This window comes from Schistocerca cancellata, chromosome 1 (assembly GCF_023864275.1).
Source record: "Schistocerca cancellata isolate TAMUIC-IGC-003103 chromosome 1, iqSchCanc2.1, whole genome shotgun sequence".
Lineage (NCBI taxonomy): Eukaryota > Metazoa > Arthropoda > Insecta > Orthoptera > Acrididae > Schistocerca > Schistocerca cancellata.
Genome location: NC_064626.1, coordinates 724,191,422 through 724,215,701, shown reverse-complemented (window position 1 = coordinate 724,215,701; position 24,280 = coordinate 724,191,422). Strand labels below are relative to the sequence as shown.

The 24,280-nt window shown below is 45.2% G+C and overlaps 1 protein-coding gene across 1 annotated transcript in view; it reads left to right on the top strand.

Annotated features, from left to right (window-relative positions):
- Positions 1 to 24,280, top strand: part of LOC126185138 (protein sel-1 homolog 1) — a 96,289-nt gene that overhangs the window by 58,060 nt on the left and 13,949 nt on the right. Inside the window, exons 4-6 of the mRNA XM_049927977.1 lie at positions 2,192 to 2,346; positions 13,275 to 13,400; positions 13,633 to 13,861. Of these exons, the coding sequence (XP_049783934.1) occupies positions 2,192 to 2,346; positions 13,275 to 13,400; positions 13,633 to 13,861 (510 nt within the window). The remainder of the gene's footprint in view (positions 1 to 2,191; positions 2,347 to 13,274; positions 13,401 to 13,632; positions 13,862 to 24,280) is intronic.

Sequence of the window (24,280 nt, the reverse complement as noted above, 5' to 3'; positions counted from 1 at the left end):
CTGAATTGTTCAGATATACCACAAATCAGGCCACCTGTATCAGTCGAAACAGTTCACTTCCCACTGATCAATCTTAACCTTAATGTAAGGACACTGAAAATCAGGATTATCATCTTTGCTATTAGACACTTCATGTAAAAGATCACTTTCAATTTCATCAAAAGCTACATCTACACTGCTTGTGGAGGGTTTTATCAACTTCTCTGCTATCATTGCATTACTTTGGTTACACATGTTGGCGGGTAAAGATTGAACACACTAAAAGGGTTCCATAGCACAATTAACATCACTTACTACAGAAGGAACACACAATACCTTACTGTCAAAATTACACTTCCTACTTAGATCTTCTTTCACTTCATTCCACCAATTTGGATATAAATTTTGACTAACCACAGTTAACTTATTCCAAAACGAACATTTATCTATGTTATCAGCAATTTGGTCCCAAAAAAATTTCAAAAACTTTTCACCTTTATTTACTAAGGTTACAGATCATTCACCATTACCGTTTGGGTCATTACACTGCATGACATTAATGAAAAACTGCTTTGACTGGACTGGTATTCCATGACTCTCACTTACGTCACCACAAAAATCACTTACCTTACCTGTATTTACAAATAACTCTGAACTTCATTATTCTTAAATTCCACAAAAGACCTAATATTATCATCATCATCATCATCATCATCATCATCATCATATTCTACCAAAATTATTTCATCAATAACATAATTAACAATGCAAGTCTCATAACCATCAGTCACACTCCTCACCTACCAACCTCAGTCATTTTACAGCTCTCATTCACATCTACTTCAAAAATACCACGTAATACAGATCCAGTACATGTACGAGGTTAAATCCAAAATTTTTGGAACTGGTGCTGCCATCTGGAATGTAGGAGTAGTAGATCTTTGCACTACTAGCGAGAGCTGCATATCTGATGAGTCAGTGTGCGGATTGGTATTCAGCTGGGAGGATGTGTTGCATGTCCACTGTGATCTTCCTAATACTCTGTATTTGATGTGTGGCAATTTTACGATGGATCCATGAACAGAACAGCACGTGTGTATCAAATTCTGTGCAAATCCCAGGAAATTTGCTACGGAAACCCTTGCAGTGATTCAGCAAGTGTTTTGGGGACAGAGCATGAACTGTATCCATGTGTTTGAGTGACATGCTCAGTTCAGGGCTGGCTGTAGAGACGTCGAAGATGATGCTCACACTGGAAGGCCCGTTAACCACACAAGCCAGACATTGTTGGCAAATTTCAAATGTTGGTTCATGTGGATCGACGTCAAACCATTCAATACTCTGCGGATGAAGTGGGTATTGGTCACTTACGTCAATGTCAGATCATTCATCCTCACTGTCACTCTTTATTAGTATTTCCATTTCCATGATCTCTCTTTCAGTCAAATAGTTGATGCAAAAAACAGTGATGCCTGTTGTGAAGAACAGCGAGTCATGAAATGAAGTCAAGTGTAGCTGTGATATGTTGCAGAAAATCTGCTTTATGCTTAAAACTCATCAACAGCACACACACACACCTGAGTGGTGACGTGACCAAACTCATCATTTGCAGCCACGGTCATCAAGGAGCCCCGAGTTAAATCATCAATAGCGATCAGTGAAAACCCAGAGGCCACACTCAAACTAGATAATAGCACCCTGGGGAGCAGAGGAGCATGACGACTTACCTTTTCAACAACAGTCAAAGGGTTCAGAACATTGTTTACAAAGAAGTATTGTAAAAATGTACAAAGTAATACATATATTTTATAATACATATATGTTTTTACCATCATTGGAAATGTTCACTGATTACTCACGTTGTCCTCCTCCTCCCTTTTCTCCCTACAGTAATAGACCAGTTGCAGTAAGACCTTGTTTCATATTAACAATTATTTCAGTGCTTTTGTTAAAATGAGCTTGTAGTTTGTCAGTACATTTTAAGAAGCTGGTGTCCCACAGCATATAAATATTTGAAAAAGTAATGATTAACTGCCAAGAGTAGCTGATAAATATCTGTATTATACAACTAGTTTTGGACTATAGGCTATCAGTAGTGTCTTTCTTTTCCTGTACAGTTATTTATTTTCAGTTGACTTACTTCATATTCTTTTGCTGTGAAATAATCTTCTCAATGTAATTTTGTAATTGCTTCTCTGTTCTATTCTTTCAGTTTCTGAGGAAGTGTCTCTGTCAGGCGGACAGGCAATACACCGAATCAGACTTTTGGAAGAGGTGGAAAATCCTGGATACAATTCAGGAATTCTTGATAATGATCTCATAGAGTATTACCAGATGTTAGCTGAGAAAGGTGATGTTCAAGCTCAGGTAATTAACTCAGTTTTAAAATTTCTTCAGGTAACTGAAGTGGAACTCTTCTTCCCCATTTCACCACATTATGCTTGCATGGAAGCTAAATTTCATAGAATAATATCAGGATTCTGATGAATATGCTTACTGTAGATCATAATTGATAGAAACTTTGTGCTCATGGACTTAAGTATTTGTATGTACTGAATTGTTAAACAGATGGCTTTGTAAGACTAATTGTATTATTTGGCTCTATTCATTGCAAGTTTGCCTTACATACAGTGGTAAAAAGTCCATAAACTTGATACACTAAACCATCTAAATATCTGAATGGTCTGAATCTTGTGGTTCTGTTATGCATACTACTTTTTGTGTGCTGATGAAAATAAGCTAAATTTACTATGTGAATTACAGTAAATGGTTAATGGGATGTTTCTGTAATTTGGTACCAATGCAGTGTAAGCCATTCATGATACTATACCAAATTTAAAACAGTACCAAATTTATAACAATGAATTTGCAGGCGTTACAGAGTGAGTGCTTTATCATAATATTCAGAGAGGGAAAGAGTATGAAATTCTAGCATCTGCATACTGTATGCACAATGTAACTTGGTGCCTTGACACTTAGTGCAAAAAGGAGTGGGGGTTGGCTAGGAGGTGATGTAAGCAATGTGCATTGCTTGCGTCCCAGATATATCACACTCACTGGGAATACAATATTAAACAAATTTGCACTTGTTTCTGTTGTGACTCGCCGATTATTCAAAGTGCCGCTGCGCAATTACGCATGTCCTCTACGTGCGGCGCTGTCTGCCAGCCAGGCAGCAGCTGCGCCACCTAAGCGGCCAGCCGAGCAGCGGCCGCTAGACTGAGACTCAGTGTTTAATCGAATGCCGACTTGTACACAGGTCAACTTACTCAGTGACTTATATGTGTTGTTGTGTTGTCCGAAATATGTGTTAAATTTGAAGATATAAAAATTGGCGACGAGGTAGTGGATTTTTCCTTTTCACCGTTGACTCACAGGGTTCCATGGCTACTGTGGAGCAGCTCTTGCAAAATCTCCTTGAACAGCAAACGCTTCTAACAGCGGCGATTCGCGATTTCGTCGCGGCGTCCAATGCGGGGCGTTTCTCGTCGTTGGCTGTACCTCCTTTTCCACCTTACGATGAGACGGCGGAAGACTGGTCTGATTATGAAAAACGTCTTCGACAGCACTTCTTGGCATTTCATGTCACGGACGAACAACCATGTAAGTCTCTGTTCCTTTCCTGGATTTCATCTCAAATGTATCGGTTGTTGACGCAATTGGCTCCTTTGAAGGATCCTGCGTCTTTGTCCTTTGCTGAAATGTGCTCACTTCTGTCTGTCTATTTTCAAAAGCAAACGCATGTGGTAGCCTCTCGTGTTGCCTTTTATCGTTGTCAAAAACAACCAAATCAGTCCTATCGCGCTTGGGCTGCTGAACTTCACGGCCTCAGTCGAAAGTGTCAATTTGTTACTGACGTTCACAAAGAATCCTATGCCGATTCCATGGTACAGGATGCTATTATCCGGTCGGCGCCCGACAAAGAAGTTGGGCAACGTGCCCTTCAGTTGGCGAATCCGACTCTAGATGAAGTTCTCTCCATTGCGCAGTCTTTTGAAATTTCTCGCGCCCCTGGGGCGCAAATAGAAGCGTGGGGTGACGTCTGGGAAATACAACCTCTGTGCGCTGTTGACGACGCATGCGGCGCGTCCCCGCCGGCCGACGTGGCCGCAGTGTGCTCCCACGCGCAGCCTCGGCCTAGCCGTAAACAACCCACTAAGAAACTGCAGCAAAATCCCCGGCAACTTCCTTCATGTCCGCGGTGTTTTACGAAACATTCACGCGAGGATTGTCCCTAACGTTGGGCTGTGTGTCACAATTGCAAAAAGAAAGGTCATGTGTCTTCCGTTTGTAAATCCGACCGCATACATGATGTTCATGAACATGACGCTGATTCTGATTCTGTGTTGTCTGCCAATTGCACTTCTTCCCTTTCAGGGAAGTTATTCCTCACTGTCCAAATCCTTGGTCGAGATGTTCGCATGCAAGTGGATACCGGTTCTGCTGCCACTATAATTAATTCTCAGACGTATCTTCAGCTGGGTTCTCCACTCCTGTCCCCCGTCACTCGGCAAATACGGACGTACAATAAACAGAAGATTTCTCTCTTGGGACAGTTTAATGCTGAAGTATCTTACAAATCCGTTGTTCGCACTGTTCCCATATTTGTGGTCGACCAGAGCACTGCAGAAAATCTTTTTGGTTTCGATGCCTTTCGTGTTTTTGGGTTCTCCATAGATGACTCTGTCAATATTGTCTCTGACGCTATTCCTTATGCTCAACTAGATTCCTTGTCGACGACATTTTCGTCCCTTTTTTCTCCTGGGTTAGGCCGTGCAAACGACTTTGAAGCTCATATCACACTCAAACCCACGGCACGGCCTAAGTTTTTTCGGGCTCGGCCCATTCCTGTGGCCCTTCGTGATCGGGTAAAACAGGAGTTGGATCGTCTCACTGCTTCAGGGGTCTTGCTTCCTGTCACTTCCAGTGAGTGGTCCTCTCCTGTCGTTGTAGTTGCTAAGCCCAATGGTGATATTCGTCTCTGTGGCGATTTCAAAGCCACTGTAAATGCTCAATGCCTCATCGACACTTACCCTATGCCCCGTCCTGAAGAACTGTTCACTAAACTCGCTGGAGGACAGTATTTTTCTAAAATTGATCTGTCAGAAGCTTATCATCAACTTCCTCTCGACGCTGCTTCCCGGCAGTTTCTGGTCCTTAACACGCCTTTCGGCCTCTATCAATACCAACGCTTGCCATTCGGGGTTGCTAGCGCCCCTGCTCTCTTTCAGCAATTCTTGGAACAATTATTGCTCCCTGTCCCGGGGTGTATCAATTACATGGACGACATTGTTGTCACTGGCTCCACCACTGAAGAACATCTTCAAAATCTCCGCACACTTTTTAATGTCTTACAGACTGCCGATCTTAAGTGTAATCTTCAGAAATCACAATTTTTTCAGGCATCTATCACGTACTTGGGGTTTCAACTCTCTCGGGATGGTATTCGTCCGCTTCAACACACTGTTGCTGCGATCGATGCCCTTCCTCGCCCTACATCTGTTAAGGAACTGCAGGCTTTCTTAGGGAAAATAGCATACTATCACAAGTTTTTACAGTCTGCGGCGTCGGTGGCTCAGCCGTTGCATCGCCTGTTGCATAAAAACGTGCCTTTTCACTGGTCCGCGTCATGTGACGTGGCTTTCCGGAAATTAAAGACTATGCTGAAACAGGCCCTGTGCCTGGCTACTTATCGACCTGGCCAACATCTTGTTCTTGCCACAGACGCCTCTCAATACGGGGTCGGTGCAGTCCTTGCGCATCGTTTTTCTGACGGTTCGGAACAACCCATTGCTTATGCCTCCAAAACGCTTACGGATGCCCAACAAAAGTATTCTCAAATTGAGAAAGAAGCTTTAGCCATTATTTATGCTCTTCATAAGTTTGGTGTTTTTCTCTATGGCTCAAAATTTCATCTTGTTACGGATCACAAACCGCTTGTTTCCTTGTTTCATCCATCAACATCACTTCCCGACAAGGCTGCACACCGCCTCCAGCGTTGGGCTCTTTACTTGTCCCGTTTCAATTATGAGATTCATTTCCGGCCAACGGCTCAACATGCGAATGCTGATGCCTTGTCTCGCCTTCCCATGGGTCCTGATCAGGCATTCGATAGGGACGAACTTTTGTGTTTTCACCTGGATGTTGCCGAGCAACGGGTTGTGGACGGGTTCCCCATCACTGGGGACAGGCTGGCGGCTGCTACGGGTTCTGACCCTACCCTCTCCCGGGTTTTACGCTGTATTCAGAAGGGTTGGCCAGATCACACGTCCACTAAGACTTCTGATCCGATGTGGAACTACTACACTTTGCGCTACCGCCTCACGGCTAGGGATGGTGTTATCCTCCTCTCCACTGACAATGCTTCGCCGCGTGTTGTGGTACCTGCGTCTTTGCGTGCTTCGGTCTTGCGCCTCCTTCACCAGGGGCACTGGGGTGTGTCTCGCACAAAATCTCTGGCACGCCGTCATGTGTACTGGCCTGGCATCGACTCTGACATCGCACACATGGTCGCTGCCTGCGGCCCTTGTGCGTCACAGGCCGCTGCCCCGAAGTCATCTTTGTCACCGTGGCCTTCGCCTGAGAAGCCCTGGGAGCGCATTCATGCTGACTTTGCGGGACCCTTTATAGGTACTTATTGGCTCCTCGTAATTGACGCCTATTCTAACTTTCCTTTCATTGTCCGTTGCACGTCACCTACCACTGCGGCAACGACTAGTGCTCTCGCCCGCATTTTTTCTTTGGAAGGCCTCCCCTCTACTCTTGTTACTGATAATGATCCGCAATTTGCCTCTTCCGACTTTGCGGATTTTTGTGCTCGTCACGGCGTTACGCATGTCACGGCCCCGCCGTTCCATCCACAATCCAACGGTGAGGCTGAACGACTGGTCCGCACATTTAAGGCTCAGATGCGGAAACTTCTGACTTCTTCTGCTGCTGATGACGCGCTTCTCCAGTTCCTGGCGTCTTACCGTTTCACCCCCATGGGCGATCACAGCCCGGCTGAGCTCTTACATGGCCGACAGCCCCGCACGCTACTTCATCTTCTGCGGCCTCCCACCTCACGGCCGCGGGTGCCTTCACTTGGTCGGTTCACCGCAGACAACCTCGTCTGGGTACGGGGATATGGCAGGCGGCCAAAATGGAGCCCGGGCCGCATCTTACGACACCGTGGCAGACGCCTGTATGAAATCCAGACGGACACGGGTGTTGCAGTGCGTCATTCGGACCAGCTTCGGCCTCGGGTGCCAGCAACGCCTGTTCCGAATGCCGCCACACCACCTTTGGCTCTACCTGATGCTCGGGATCTTGGCATCTCTCAATACTCACAACGCAGCCCTCTCACCGTCATCGCGATGCCAGCACCAGAACGGATGCCACCAGGAGACGTGCCCATGCAGGAACCGGAGGACCGTCCTCTGTCAGAGTACATCTACTCGCCTCCTCCTCCAACAGACGCCGACTCATCGCCCATGTCTCCTGTCATATCAACTGGACTTGCGGCAACGGGCAGATTGGTGCAGGGGGCCCCAGCAGATTCAACCCCTACGTCTCCTGTCATCTCGACCCGTTATCATCGGGGACACTTCCGTCCGTACGGGAAGCCTCCTCCTCGAGACTTTACGGCGAGTCAAACAACGCCTATGGATGTTAGCCATCTCCAGGACACCTCCATCACGACCAGTGCAACAATTTCAAAGGGGGGGAAAAGTGTTGTGACTCGCCGATTATTCAAAGTGCCGCCGCGCAATTACGCACGTCCTCTACGTGCGGCGCTGTCTGCCAGCCAGGCAGCAGCTGCGCCATCTAAGCGGCCAGCCGAGCAGCGGCCGCTAGACTGAGACTCAGTGTTTAATCGAATGCCGACTTGTACACAGGTCAACTTACTCGGTGACTTATGTGTTTTTGTGTTGTTCGAAATATGTGTTAAATTTGAAGATATAAAAGTTTCCACGGAAAGAGAGACAATCACTTAAATGATTTTATAATGTTGAAACTGAAATTTTGTTGGTACAAATGACAAAGTACTACTGTACATTTCTACTTGGAAAAGTGTTGATTGGTAACTAGATTGCCAGTGACTAGAAGCAGGTATGTACTAGCTGACTTCTACTGATGCCTCCACTCCCAGTATAAGAGCCCTGCAGGTGCATGTCCCATCAGAGTGTTTTGTAAGCTGCTATGGTGTGAGAGAGCGAGCATACTTTGGTAAAAGTTGCCAAAGATTACCGATGCTGTCTTGTCTAATTACAAACAAGTGAGCACTTGTCCATGGCCATTTGGATTCACTGCAGATTAACAGCATGTGAATGTGCAATGTGCTTTGCTTACCACCAGAGTTGGGCAAAATTTATTCTACAGACTAATAATGAATACAGATAAAAATTATTGTTCATTATTCATGAATAACAAAAATATTTATTCGAAACATTATTCACTTACATGAATAAAAACATTTGTCTCTCATCTGTAAATAAAAAGAATAATAGAACTCCATCTTTTAATGACAAGCTTGCTCAGAATTAGTCCTAAAAAGAATGATAGATTAATTTGAAATCAAATGACATTTATTTATTGCTCCGATTCTTTGTCATTTATTATAAAAATGTACCTTTTGTTGCTTTTGAATTTGTTTTCAGAACAGTCATCTGCCCCCCCCCCCCCCTCCACCCACCCAAACATCTTGTCAGAAAGCTTGATTTTGAAGGTTTACCATGGTGAAAGTAAAGGAAACACATTGTGCACATGGAAAGAGGATACCTGTGTGTTATATCTTTTGAAGTTGTCTTTATTTCATGATCACAATATAAGACTTCCAACTCTCAATCTTTTTCAGCAAAAATTGAGACTTCATCATTCCTCTGTAGCTTTTGGTAAATAATTAATTGTAATTCCACTTTAGCTTCACTTCACACATTCAGATTAAAATTTTCTTTTTATCCATAAAACATCATTTGAAATTCGTGACTCAATTTCTTTGACATTTCTGTGGCTATTGTAGTTATTTAATTTATTGTAAGCCTCCCTTTATTATGAACAGCAATGCAGGTGAACTATTTGTTTTTAAACTGTTGATAAGATATTGCTGCAATGACTGCAATTGGTGTAGAAAGGAAAAAGTCTTCCAATCGTTGCTTGACAATTTCTCGATAAAGTGTCCAGTGTGCTGCAATATTATGAACTCTTATGTACTCAGACCCAGTCTCTCTTCCAGAATTTATGAATCTCGAAGCGCTATGTAACTGCATAGATCCCTGTCAGACTGAAACACTATCCCATCTTCTAATGACAAGATTACTCAGAAATAATCTTAAAACCATTTTGGATGACTTTGGACGTCCAGCAGGGTTCAACATATGTGTTAGGAGTTTTCTAGATTTAAATTCTGTTGACTTTAGGAATTGGAGTTCTTACTTTGTTCACTCATATTTTTGCAGTGCAAACATGAATGAATTGTGTAACGAGACGCCAATATCCAATAATGTTAGCAGTGTTGATATTACTGGTGGAAGGTGTTGCAGATTGAGAGTTTCTATTGGATGCCTTCTTAGTTTTGTCTACTTAGAGAACTCCTGCATGTTAGCAGGGGGAGGGTGTAGGTACTGCCAAGTGCAGAGTCAGTGAAGTGGCCTGTGTCTGTAGTGTAACTGCTAAGGCTGTCTGCCTGCAAAGTGGTCTAGCTTTGTAGTTTGGAACTTAACCCACTGAACCACCAATTTCTGTACAAACTATCAAGTTATTTATCAAATAAAACCTGCACTGAGCCAGAATTCTGTAGGAGAACCAAACAAAGAAAATACAGTGGCATTCTGTGTTGTTCATTATTTAGGTTACAAATAATTTATTCGTAGATGAATTTGTTTGAATGATGTACGTATTTGAATAATTATTGCAGATAGAAATTTATTTGAATATTGCCCATCTCTGCTTACCATTACAGCTTGTGTTTGCTTCCTCTTGTGGTATTGCAGTTAATATTACCGACTATAATAAGTCATATTAGTCAGTTTGGTTGATTTACTCAAGAGAGCCTACAGTGTAGCTGTATTGAAGTTTTTTGTTAATTATAAACAAATGTAATAATTATAATGAGTTGTCACACTCCTAAACATAAACCTTTTTCATTTGTTCGGTTTCAAATGTCTCAGTGCTAGTGCAATTTTAGCAACAGATTGAATGTGAGCATCATTTCATCAGCTGTTCTTTCACACAAATTTACAGTTCCACAGCTGAATAAGTGCAACATTTCATATTCGGTTCTCACTTTAATTTTTGTTTCACTTGAACATAATTGGCCAGTATGGCAATACTTGGTGGATTTCAGGTATCACCATACACTTTCTCTGTAGAAAACTTGGACAGTCAGCAGCTAAAAAGAAATTCTACAAGGTGTACAACTTTGCTTTCACTGTTTTTTCCCCAAATTTGAGGCTTTAATGAAACAAATTAGTTACACGTGTATCATGCAAAGTATTTTCCATCACTGGCCACTACTTTCTCCCATCTTTTGGGCAGTGTACAAATCCCATGCTGAAAAAAATTGTTCATATTTTGAAGCGATCCACGAATCGATCCAATTTGTGACTTCATGAGATCGGAAGTGTTGCTCAGCCAGGCCATGCGCCATTGATCTAAACAGGTGATAGTCAGAGGAAGCCTTGTCTGGAGAATACAGCGGGTGGCGTAGGACTTCCCATTTTAATGTTTACAAGTACATTTTGACCTCTTTTGCAATGTAGGGTCGAATGTTGTCATGCTGCAAAATCACTTTATCCTGCCTCTCGCTGTATCACGGCCATTTGTCTTTTAATGCTCTGCTCAGACACATTGTGTTCGATAATGAGCACTTGTGATTATTTCACTTGGTTTTAACACCTCATAGTACACGACGCAGAGCTGGTCCCTTCAAATCTTGGCACCGTGAATATTCTGTTTGGCTGTCGATGTGGAAGCATAGCCAGGATATCCCCATGATTTTTTGTGTTTAGGGTTATCGTAATGAACCCATTTTTCGACCCCAGTCACAATGTGAAGCAGAAATCCCTTCCATTTCTGCCTCTGAAGCAACTGTTCGCAAACAAACAAATGCTGTTCAACGTCTCTTGGTTTCATCTCACACGGGACCCAAGTTCCTTCTTTCTGAATCATGCCCATAGCCTTGAGACATTTTGAAATGGCTTGCTTTGTCACTCCCATTAATCGTGCCATTTCTTCTTGAGTTTGATGCTAGTCTTCACTCAGCAATGTCTCCAGTTCTGCATCTTTGGAAACATTCTCTCTTCCACCACTATGCCGGCTACGATGTTAAAAAAATCGATCTTGAAATGTTGAAACCACTCGCAAGATGTTCTTTCACTAATAGTGTCCTTACCATACGTACTTGAGAGCATTCAATGAGACTCAGCCGCTGCATTCTTGACATTGAAACAAAACAGTAACACCTCCTTCAAATGATGAGAATTAGGCTCATAAACTGTTATTTTCAGTCAAGAACAACTTTATGATGCAGACACAAATTGACTAATGTTTGAATGAGGTTATGTTGACCGAGGTCCAAGCTAACTGCCTGACGTCTGCGACCTGTTTCTTTCGACCGGTACTTCCCGTTGTCACCACCTATCGGCAAATGGTGGGAGCAAAGTTGTACACTTTGTAATTGTAAATGTATTCTAGTTCTTGCGGGACCTATTAGTGACATGTGTGGTGGTGAAGTTGTACAAAGTTCATGTTTTTTTATCAATGTGGCAACGCCATTTGCCAATGGGCTTGCACTCAATGGGTGTGCACGTGTGTGACATCGAGCGAGGAAATTACTGGGCACATGTTCATGCTTTACAGACATTTTTGGAACATGGATATTGTGCTCTACGTAGCATCTTCTGCAAAAAGTAGGGTGTACTGTATCATTATATGTAAATTGAAGGTGGAGAGAGGAAGCTGCATTGGGACATTATTTGTGGCGGTTACTGCACCTGTCTAGTAACCAGGACATCCTGGGTCCAAATCCTGGTCCGGTACAAATTTTCATTAGTAGCCGCCAATGCCGCATAATGTCTCAGTCTAGCCAACAACAGTGATCCCTTTCCTTTCCTTTCCTTTCCTCCCCTCCCCTCTCCACCTTCAATTTACATATAATATATAACAGCTGTGTATTTTGTGTGGTGTCTTTTGGACATGTCCAAAAGAACAGACGCCACACATTCATGTGTACTATATCTTCTGTAATCTATTTAATGCTGTCTGTTCAGTACATTATTGTACATTTTTCTTTCTATTGTAAAGTTAATATTCACTTTGGGTTGCTCAGTAATTAATTTGTTTCTTCATGTTATAGGATTCCATCCAAAAGTATGTCTTATGTGTGACATTTAAAACACTAAGTCATATAGTACAAGAAGTCTTAGTGAAGAGTAATAATCCAGTATTTCAGAGTTTGATCCCCTGTCAGTTATGGAATTTCTGTGGCATTAAATGTGAAAGTTACCTCCAACAAAATTTTGGATGTGAAAAATGCAGTGTTTCAACAGTGATCGATTTCACATTCCTACTTGCTAGCCCATTATTAAAATTTGTTAAACAAAGTGAATTCTTATGCTGTATGGTTACTATTATCTCTCTTGTTTCCATATAAATTTTACAATTCAGTTTTTATAAGGTCTCATTGTGTTAAGAATTATTCTGTGTCATAGTGTCTTGAGTGATTGAACAGAAGCCCAATAGATTAAAAAGTTGATAAGTTTAATGTTGATCTGTATCTCTCTTACTGGTCATGAACTGGTACATGTGTTGGAGGAAGGCTCTATTAAGGTATAACCGACGTTCAGATTGACCGACCCCTCCTTTTTTACTCTTTATTTCTGATTGCTCGCAACATTCAGACATCCATTCATTTTACATAGTAATGCATCTATCTTGTTTTATGTCAGTGATTATGATAATCACTTGCTATTTTACTTATATATATTGTTGTAAAGGGTGAGCTCTATCGCCTCTGCAACATCGCATTTCATTTGCAGAATTTCCTGTTGAAATTTGTGTTTTGTATTTTCCACTCACAAATATTTATCAACTCACATTATTTCCGCTTTGTTTGTGTTTAACTTTTCCAATTCCTTTCACTCATTCAACTATAAGACTTTTACATTATTCTTTTTGTATCATCTTAATTTGTAGTAAATCATTTAAGAATTACTTTTTTCCCCTTTCCATGAACAGAGTTTTCTTTTTAACTTATGTACATTCTTGTGTTTTGTATGCTCAGCATACATCAACTTTAAAACAATGCAACTTCACAGGTGGGACTTGGACAGTTGCACTACCAAGGAGGTCGTGGAGTACAACAGGATCATCAGAAGGCTCTACAATACTTCACACAAGCAGCAGAAGCTGGAAACCCTGTTGCAATGGCCTTTCTGGGCAAGGTGAGCTGTGGAAGGGTCAACACAGTGCTGTGTCTGAGTTCTTTGGAGTGCTGCTTGTATGAAGATAGTGGACAGTAACAGTGTAATTCCAGTACTCATTATTTTTTATGTGATATATATTGAGTATATTTTCAAAATCTGTGCACTCTTTTATTCACCCTCATTAATGGAACGAAGTATTCAAACTAGAGAATGTGAACCTCATTTGTCTGTTACTGATTCTTCTTTACAGATCTACTTCGAGGGCAGTGACATAGTGAAGCAGGATAATGAAACTGCATTAAAGTACTTCAAGAAAGCTGCTGAACTAAACAACCCTGTTGGTTTAAGTGGTCTGGGACTGATGTACCTACATGGAAAGGGAGTGGAAAAGGATTTGGCTAAAGCTTTCAAGTATTTTTCTCAGGCAGCTGACCAGGGATGGGTTGATGGACAGCTGCAACTTGGAAACATGTACTTCCGTAAGAAGAAAAATGTATTTACTTTCTAATAGTCTTAAACACACTAAACCATTTTTCCATGCTCATATTAGAAGTGAGAGAGCCAATCAGATATCAAAATGGCTTTATAAATTAACACACACAACTTTGTCATTGCTTCTTAAACAGTAGAACATTGGCAGAAACCTGTGTATGAACTTGAACACTGTATTATTGTTTCTGTGGAGTGCATTTCAGAGGCTGAGGTTCATTCAGTTAGCTCACTGCTGAAGTCCAAAAGTAATTAGTCACATGCAAAATGTGAAATAGGTTTTATCAAAGCAAAAATATGGATGGTGTCTGTGAAATGTGGAGGATATATACATGGGGTTTATAAATGAATATAGGGGGTTTTAACGCTTTATAATATTTATTACATTAAACTTACAGTTATAAATGATATGTCAAATGAAAGAGCAACTCACAGTTTTACCAAGAACCTTATAAATGTTCAATGTGAGCACCATTTGTCACATTGCACACATCTAGTCTATAGCAGAGTTCTTCCCAAATGTTGGTAAGTGTGTCTTCAGTGATTGTAGCAACAGCTGCTTCAGTCCGGTTTCTTAATTCAGGCAGATCTGCTGGTAGTGGAGGCACGTACACACGATCCTTGATGAAGCCCCAAAGGAAAAAATCGCGTGGCGCTAGGTCGGGTGAATGTGGGGCCATGCGAAGCTAGCCCTAGATAGGCTGCAAGGGGCTCAATCCCAATGACAGTGTTGCCTTGCATGGCCTCCACGTTCACCCGACCTAACGCGATGCGATTTTTTTCCGTTCGGGCTTCATCAAGGACCGTGTGTATGTGCCTCCACTACCAGCAGACCTCCCTCCCCCCTGCGGGTCCGGGGATTAGAATAGGCCCGAGGTATTCCTGCCTGTCGTAAGAGGCGACTAAAAGGAGTCCATCCCCCTCACGGGGGTAGTTAGCGCCTGCGTCCGGAGACGGACGGTTCCACGACCTATAATTGTGGTCTTTCTGGTTTTTCACTTCTCGTTTCTTCCTTCCTTTTGTTGGTTCCTTTCTTTGCTCTTCTCCACCTCACTGTCTTCCTTACTCTTTCCCTTGACTTCTCCTTGCCTTCTCATTGCCTTCTTCTCCTTGCCTTCTCATTGCCTTCTTCTCCTTGCCTTCTCATTGCCTTCTTCTCCTTGCCTTCTCATTGCCTTCTTCTCCTTGCCTTCTCATTGCCTTCTTCTCCTTGCCTTCTCTGGTCTCCGCCTCGGCGTTTGTGACAGTCTGTCCTCTTTCTCCCTCTCTCTCTTCTTTTTCCTCTTCTTCCTTCCTCCCTGTGCGTGCCTGAAGGCCGACCCACGCGTTCGCACGCGTAGCCGGTGACGGGGTAACGCGTAAGTCCCCGCCCTGGGTAGACATGTAAGGCACGCGCGTACCCCCTGGTAAAGGCCAGGCCCGGGGAGGGGTGATTGCCTGAGCTGATACCTTCTGACCATGCCGATTGGTCCCTCCGTCTGTTTCTCGGGAGGTGTGACCTGAGGTGTAAACATTCACCTAAGGCGGGAGTGCCCTCTGAGAGGGTCCCCACAAGGAAGGAACGCGCCATCGGAGACGCTGGCAATCATGGGGATTCCTCCGCAATGGATTCTACTCCATCGCTTTCGACTTCTGCCCAAAAACGGAAACGTGACCAGCCACCAGTGACAAAAGTACTACCGCCTACCCCACAGTTCCTCGTCGTTTCTCGATCTGAGGACGGAAAGGATTTTTCCTCTGTCAACCCTTTCGTTATCCAGAAGGGCGTAGATGCCATAGCCGGATCTGTCAAATCTTGTACCAGGTTGCGTAACGGTACCTTATTACTAGAAACTGAGAGTGCCTTTCAGGCACAAAAACTGCTTCGGGCCACACTCCTGTACACGTTCCCTGTCCGGGTGGAGGCCCTCCGAACTTTGAATTCGTCTCGTGGTGTAGTCTATACTAGCTCCCTCGACGGATTGACTGACGAGGAGATTCAATCTTTCCTCGCTGAGCAGGGCGTGACGGCTGTCCATAGGGTCATGAAAAAGGTCAACAATGACCTTGTACCGACCCGGACACTTTTCTTGACCTTCGATAGTGTTAAGCTGCCATCGCGCATCAAGGCGGGCTACGAGGTTATTTCTGTTCGCCCCTATGTCCCGACACCTACGCGTTGCTACCAGTGTCAGCGTTTCAATCACACTCGACAGTCTTGTTCCAATGCGGCTAAATGTGTCACTTGTGGCAGGGATGCCCATGAGGGTGACTGTCCACCTCCGTCTCCTCGTTGTGTGAACTGTCAGGGTGACCATGCCGCATCCTCCCGCGACTGTCCTGTCTATAAGGAAGAACGCTGTATCCAAGAAATTCGGGTCAAAGAGAAAGTGTCCACCTCAGCTGCTCGCAAGCTATTGGCTAGTAGGAAGCCCGCGCTGCTCCCAGCGGGGAAATACAGTACTGTCCTCGCCTCTCCTCGGACTACCAGGGAGGTAGCAACCCAGACATGCGATCTGACCTTCAGCACCACGGTCGTCCGTTCGGCCAGTGCTAAGATCGCGCGGTCGACGTCTCCTCTTCCTCCCATCACCCCACAGACACCAGCCCCTTCATCAGCTTCTGCTAAGACGAAGACCCCGAAGTCAGATGCACGGGCCTTCAAGAAGTAACCATCCCGTGCAGACTTCCTATGTACCTCGACCTCCCAGCCTTCGACCGGTACTTCCGCCAAACGTCCTTCCAAAAAGGCTCATAGGAAGCACAGTTCTCCTTCTCCGCCACGGCGCATTTCTTCTCCTGCGCCACCCAGCGGTTGCCGCCCCAGGCCGTCATCCGTTTCGCCTGGCCGCACTGCTGGTAGCCGTACATCTGGCCGTTCACCGGCGGACGAAGCTCCCCCTCCCGGCCATCCTCCTGAGATGGCCGATGAACCTATCGACCCAATGGACGATGACTGTCTGCCTACTGATAGCGGCGGCAGTGCTCGCTCGAAGCCAGGCCCTCAGCGGCCTTCGAGGTGACCCCTACTTTCATCTTCCTTTTCTTACGATGGCACTTATTCACTGGAATATTCACAGCATTCGCTCCAACCGAGAGGACTTGAAGTTGCTGCTCCGCTTGCACCGTCCGCTCGTCGTAGCCCTCCAGGAAACGAAGCTATGCCCATGCGATCAAATTGCCTTGGCACACTACACCTCTGTGCGTTTTGACCTACCCCCTTGGTAGGTATCCCAGCTCATGGAGGGGTTATGTTGCTGGTCCGGGATGATATTTACTACGATCCCATCACGTTGCACACCGACCTGCAGGCAGTTGCCATCCGCATTACTCTCCCCACTGTTACGTTTTCCTTCTGTACCGTTTACACTCCATCGTCATCTGCCGTTACCAGGGCAGACATGATGCAACTTATTGCTCAGCTACCTGCACCATTTTTGTTAACTGGAGACTTCAATGCCCACCATCCCCTTTGGGGCTCTCCAGCATCCTGCCCGAGGGGCTCCTTGTTAGCAGACCTTTTCAACCAGCTCAATCTTGTCTGCCTCAATACTGGCGCCCCTACTTTTCTTTCGGACACATCTCACACCTATTCCCATTTAGAACTCTCTATATGTACTCCCCAACTTGCACGCCGGTTTGAGTGGTATGCACTTTCTGATACATATTCGAGCGATCACTTCCTGTGTGTTATCCATCTCCTGCAGCATACCCCCTCTCCGTGCTCCTCTAGTTGGACCATCTCCAAGGCAGACTGGGGGCTCTTCTCTTCCAGGGCGACCTTTAAGGATCAAACCTTCCCAAGCTGCGATCATCAGGTCGCCCACCTCACGGAAGTCATTCTCGCTGCTGCTGAATATTCCATCCCTCACCCTACTTCTTCTCCACGTCGCGTACCGGTCCCCTGGTGGTCCGCAGCATGTAGAGACGCTTTACGTGCTCGTCGACGTGCTTTATGCACCTTTAAACGCCACCCTACAGTGGCGAATTGTATCAATTATAAACGATTACGTGCTCAGTGTCGTCGTATTATTAAAGAAAGCAAGAAAGCCAGCTGGGCTGCTTTCACAAGCACCTTCAACAGTTTTACTCCTTCTTCTGTTGTCTGGGGTAGCCTGCGCCGGCTATCTGGCACTCACCAGTTTCTGGCTTGAAGGTCACGAATGACGTCCTTGTGGCCCCTGAGGATGTCTCCAATGCCTTCGGCCGCTTTTTCGCAGAGGTTTCGAGCTCCGCTCATTACCACCCTGCCTTCCTCCCCCGCAAACAGGCAGAGGAGGCTAGGCCACCTAACTTCCGCTCCTCGAATTGTGAAAGTTATAATGCCCCATTCACCATGTGGGAACTCGAAAACGCACTTGGCCGATCACGGTCCTCCGCTCCAGGGCCTGATTCTACTCATATTCAGATGCTGAAGAACCTTTCTCCTGCGGGTAAAGGTTTTCTTCTTCGTACATACAATTGCATCTGGATTGAGGGACATGTTCCCGCATGCTGGCGCGAGTCTATTGTTGTCCCGATTCCTAAGCCGGGGAAGGACAAGCACTTGCCTTCCAGTTATCGACCTATCTCGCTTACCAGCTGTGTCTGTAAAGTGATGGAGCGAATGGTTAACTCTTGATTGGTTTGGCTGCTCGAGTCTCGACGCCTACTTACCAATGTACAATGTGGATTTCGTAGGCGCCGCTCTGCTGTTTACCATCTGGTTACCTTGTCGACCTTCATTATGAATAACTTCTTGCGGAAGCGCCCAACTGCGGCTGTGTTCTTTGATTTGGAGAAGGCTTACGACACCTGTTGGAGGGCGGGCATTCTCCGCACCATGCATACATGGGGCCTTCGCGGTCGCCTCCCTCTTTTTATTCGTTCCTTTTTAATGGATCGACAGTTCAGGGTACGTGTGGGTTCTGTCCTGTCCGACACCTTTCGCCAGGAGAATGGGGTGCCACAGGGCTCAGTTTTGAGCGTCGCTCTCTTCGCCATCGCGATCAATCCAATAATGGATTGCCTCCCAGCTGATGTGTCAGGCTCCCTTTTCGTGGACGATTTTACCATCTATTGCAGCGCGCAGTGTACACGTGTCCTGGAGTGCTGTCTTCAGCGTTCTCTTGACCATCTTTCCTCCTGGAGTGTCGCCAATGGCTTCCGTTTTTCTGCCGAGCAGACGGTCTGTATTAACTTCTGGCGCTACAAAGAGTTTCTCCCACCGTCCTTACGACTCGGTCCCGTTGCTCTCCCAATCGTGGAGACAACCAAATTTTTAGGCCTTACATTTGACAGGAAACTTAGCTGGTCTCCACATGTGTCATATTTGGCCGCCCGTTGTACCCGTTCTTTAAATGTCCTCCGTGTTCTCAGTGGTATGTCGTGGGGAGCGGATCGAACCGTCCTACTTCGTCTATATCGGTCGATCGTCCGCTCCAAGCTGGATTATGGGAGCTTCGTATACTCCTCTGCACGGCCATCCATCTTACGCCGCCTCAACTCCATACGACATCGGGGTTTACGACTTGCGATCGGAGCATTTTATACTAGTCCCGTAGAGAGTCTTCATGCTGACGCTGGCGAATTGCCACTCACCTACCGGCGCGATATACTGCTTTGTCGGTATGCCTGTCGGCTACTGTCAATGCCCGACCATCCGTCTTATCATTCCTTTTTTGACGACTCTCTCGACAGTCAATACGGGTTGTATGTCTCTGCCCTGCTACCCCATGGAGTTCGCTTTCGTCGCCTCCTTCAACACCTTAATTTTTCACTCCCTGCAACCTTTCGAGTGGGCGAGAGCCACACGCCACCATGGCTCCAGGCTCAGGTCCGCGTTCACCTTGACCTCAGCTCGCTCCCAAAAGAGGTTACCCCCAGTTCGGTCTACCACTCCCGTTTTTTGGAACTTCGTTCGAAGTTCATCAACATGACTTTCATTTATACAGATGGCTCTAAGACCAGTGACGGGGTCGGGTGTTCCTTTATTGTCGGGGCACAAAGTTTCAAATACCGGCTCCATGGCCATTGTTCGGTCTTCACAGCTGAGCTCTTTGCCCTCTACCAGGCTGTTCTTTACATCTGCCGCCACTGATATTCTGCTTATGTCATCTGCTCCGACTCCCTGAGCGCCATCCAGAGCCTCAGTGATCCGTACCCGGTTCACCCTTTTGTACACCGGATCCAACGCTCTCTTCAGCAGCTGGTGGACGTCGGTTCTCCGGTGTGGGTTCCTGGCCATGTCGGTATCCCTGGGAACGAAGCTGCAGATGCCGCAGCCAAGGCTGCGGTCCTCCAGCCTCGGACAGCTTCTTGTTGTGTCCCTTCGTCCGATTTTAGCAGGGTCATTTGTCAGCGCATTTTATCGCTGTGGCATGCCGATTGGGCTGCACTTACAGACAACAAGCTTCGGGCCTTAAAACCTCTTCCCGTGGCTTGGACGTCCTCCACACGCCCTTCTCGGCGGGAGGAGGTAGTGTTGGCCCGGTTAAGAATTGGACACTGCCGGTTCAGCCATCGCCATCTGCTGACGGCTGCGCCGGCGCCGTTCTGCCCATGTGGGCACTTGCTGACGGTTCGACACATTTTAATGTCCTGTCTAGATTTTAACACACTGTGTCTAGATCTTAACCTGCCAAGTACTTTCGATGCCATTTTAGCGGATGACCCACGAGCAGCAGCTCTTGTTCTTCGTTTTATCAATTTGACAAACCTCTCTAAGGACATTTGATGATGCTGTTTTTTAATCCTATGCCTGTCAGTCTGTCTTTTATCGTGTTTTCCCTTTTAGTTGTTGTTTTAAACTTGTGCCTCGCGGTGCATTGTTAACGTTGTCAGGGCGCTAATGACCATTGAAGTTGTGCGCCCTAAAACCACAAAAAAAAAAAAAAAAAAAAAAAAAGAGACCTCCCTGAATTAAGAAACCGGATTGAAGCATGTAATGGTCGCCTGGTCGTAGATATTGCTAATTTCTATAATCGCACTATTTCACTCCCATTTACGGAGCTTGTTAGCATTTGATGTTAGGTTGGCGCCATTAAAATGCATTGTGTTGTAGTAATCGCTGCTACTTGCTGGATCGCTGCTGTCTCTCGATGCTGCTGCTGGCTCTACATCTGGTTGTCTAGGGTTACAAACATGAGGTCCCGTGTTTTTTATGTGCTTTTGATGATCAAGAACGAGCGAAACCAACAAATATGTAAACTTCAAATATTTATTACTCTGGTGGCCATCTTAATTCCACTGTCCACCAAAGACCATGACACAACACAAAGTAGTACTTCCGTTACATGTTCTTTGCATTGTTTATCCACCTCAAACAATAACACACAAACACACTTTACCAAAGTGACATTCTGACTCCCTCGACCGTTCTTGCTGCTTGTATTTATAACATTGTCAAAGAACTACTAAAAAGAGACATAGTTTACAAGTCACATGTACATCTGTTATCATAATTTGTGCAGAAAAGTTATTAATTTGCATCAAGTGACATAATTTAACATGTTATTAAAATGACAGACAGATTTGTTGACTTGACAGAATAATTCTTTGTTACAATAAGGCCGTTTTTTAGAAGTTTGTCAATTGACTTCTCTAATTTGCATAAATAAGTAAATAACATGAATTATTAAGAATTACATTGGTTTTCGTCTAAAATAGGATTGCTTAAGTGAATACTGAGTGAAAACGCTCCTAGTGAACGAATAGGTTTCACTGGGTGATTTTTATTTAAGGAGATCCAAAATACCTAAGTTGGCCACTATTTTTCGTACATCATATTAATTATTTAAGATGAACTTACTGTTTTTACATGATGACATTTGCTGTATCAGTGATCAAGTGATATAATCTTTTGTGTGGGTCAGTTACTCAGTATAATCTAATGGGTTGACTGTTTATGGAGACATGTTATGCAATCATTGTTAACATACACAATAACTTCTCTATAATCATAAATACTCGTTAAACTGGTTGAATTTGGAGGGTATCTCATACTTCGGTACAGTAAAGCCTTTAATATGTTCCGTTACAAGCAGCTGTTGCTACAATCCCACTATATATATATATAAACAAAGATGATGTAACTTACCAAACGAAAGCATTGGTATGTTGATAGACACACAAACACACACATAAAATTTGAGCTTTAGCAACCTAAGGTTGCTTCATCAGGAAAGAGGGAAGGAGAGGGAAAGACGAAAGGATGTGGGTTTTAAGGGAGAGGGTAAGGAATCATTCCAATCCCGGGAGCGGAAAGACTTACCTTAGGGGGGAAAAAAGGACAGGTATACACTCGCACGCACACACACCCATATCCAACCGCACATACACAGACACAAGCAGACATATTTAAAGGCAAAGAGTTTGGGCAGAGATGTCAGTCAAGGTGGAAGTGCAGAGGCAAAGATGTTGAATGACAGGTGAGGTATGAGTGGCGGCAACTTGAAATTAGCGGAGGTTAAGGCCTGGTGGATAACGGGAAGAGAGGATATATTGAAGGGCAAGTTCCCATCTCCGGAGTTCTGATAGGTTGGTGTTAGTGGGAAGTATCCAGATAACCCGGACGGTGTAACACTGTGCCAAGATGTGCTGGCCGTGCACCAAGGCATGTTTCACCACAGGGTGATGCTCATTACCAACAAACACTGTCTGCCAGTGTCCATTCAAGCGAATGGACAGTTTGTTGCTGGTCATTCCCACATAGAAAACGTCATAGTGTAGGCAGGTCAGTTGGTAAATCACGTGGGTGCTTTCACACGTGGCTCTGCCTTTGATCGTGTACACCTTCCGGGTTACAGGACTGGAGTATGTGGTGGTGGGAGGGTGCATGGGACAGGTTTTACACCGGGGGCGGTTACAAGGGTAGGAGCCAGAGGGTAGGGAAGGTGGTTTGGGGATTTCATAGAGATGAACCAAGAGGTTACACGAAGGTTAGGTGGACGGCGGAAAGACACTCTTGGTGGAGTGGGGAGGATTTCATAAAGGATGGATCTCATTTTGGGGCAGGATTTGAGGAAGTCGTATCCCTGCTGGAGAGCCACATTCAGAGTCTGATCCAGTCCCGGGAAGTATCCTGTCACAAGTCGGGCACTTTCGGGGTTCTTCTGTGAGAGGTTCTGGGTTTGAGGGGATGAGGAAGTGGCTCTGGTTATTTGCTTCTGTACCAGGTCGGGAGGGTAGTTGCAGGATGCGAAAGCTGTTTTCAGGTTGTTGGTGTAATGATTCAGGACTGGAGCAGATTCGTTTGCCACGATGGCCTAGGCTGTAGGGAAGGGACCGTTTGATATGGGTGGCAGCTGTCATAATGGAGGTACTGTTGCTTGTTGGTGGGTTTGATGTGGACGGATGTGTGAAGCTGGCCATTGGACAGATGGAGGTCAACGTCAAGGAAAGTGGCATGGGATTTGGAGTAGGACCAGGTGAATCTGATGGAACCAAAGGGGTTGAGGTTGGAGAGGAAATTCTGGAGTTCTTCTTCACTGTGAGTCCAGATCATGAAGATGTCATCAATAAATCTGTACCAAACTTTGGGTTGGCAGTCCTGGGTAACCAAGAAGGCTTCCTGTAAGTGACCCATAAATAGGTTGGCATACGACGGGGCCATCCTGGTACCCATGGCTGTTCCCTTTAATTGTTGGTATGTCTGGCCTTCAAAAGTAAAGAAGTTGCGAGTCAGGATGAAGGTGGCTAAGGTAATGAGGAAAGAGGTTTTAGGTAGTGTGGCAGGTGATCGGCATGAAAGGAAGTGCTCCATTGCAGCGAGGCCCTGGACGTGCGGGATATTTGTGTATAGAGAAGTGGCATCAGGATGGTTTCCGGGGGTAACAGACTGGGTAAGGATTCCAGGCATTCGAGAAAGTGGTTGGTGTCTTTGATGAAGGATGGGAGACTGCATGTAATGGGTTGAAGGTGTTGATCTACGTAGGCAGAGATACGCTCTGTGGGGGCTTGGTAACCAGCTACAGTGGGGCAGCTGGGATGTTTGGGTTTGTGAATTTTAGGAAGTAGGTAGAAGGTAGGCGTGCGAGGTGTCGGTGGGGTCAGGAGGTTGATGGAGTCAGGTGAAAGGTTTTGTAGGGGGCCTAAGGTTCTGAGGATACCTTGAAGCTCCAACTTTGTATGTAGTGTTGTCTGAAAGCTGACGCAGTCCCTCAGCCACAAACTCCCTATGATCAAGTACCACGGTCGTGGAACCCTTGTCAGCTGGATGAATGATGATGGATCAGTCAGCCTTCAGATCACGGATAGCCTGGGCTTCGGCTGTGGTGATGTTGGGAGTAGGATTAAGGTTTTTTAAGAAGGATTGAGAGGCAAGGCTGGAAGTGAGAAATTCCTGGAAGGTTTGGAGAGGGTGATTTTGAGGAAGTGGTGGGCCCTGCTGTGATGAAGGACGGAACTGTTCCAGGCAGGGTTCAATTTGGATAGTGTCTTGGGGAGTTGGA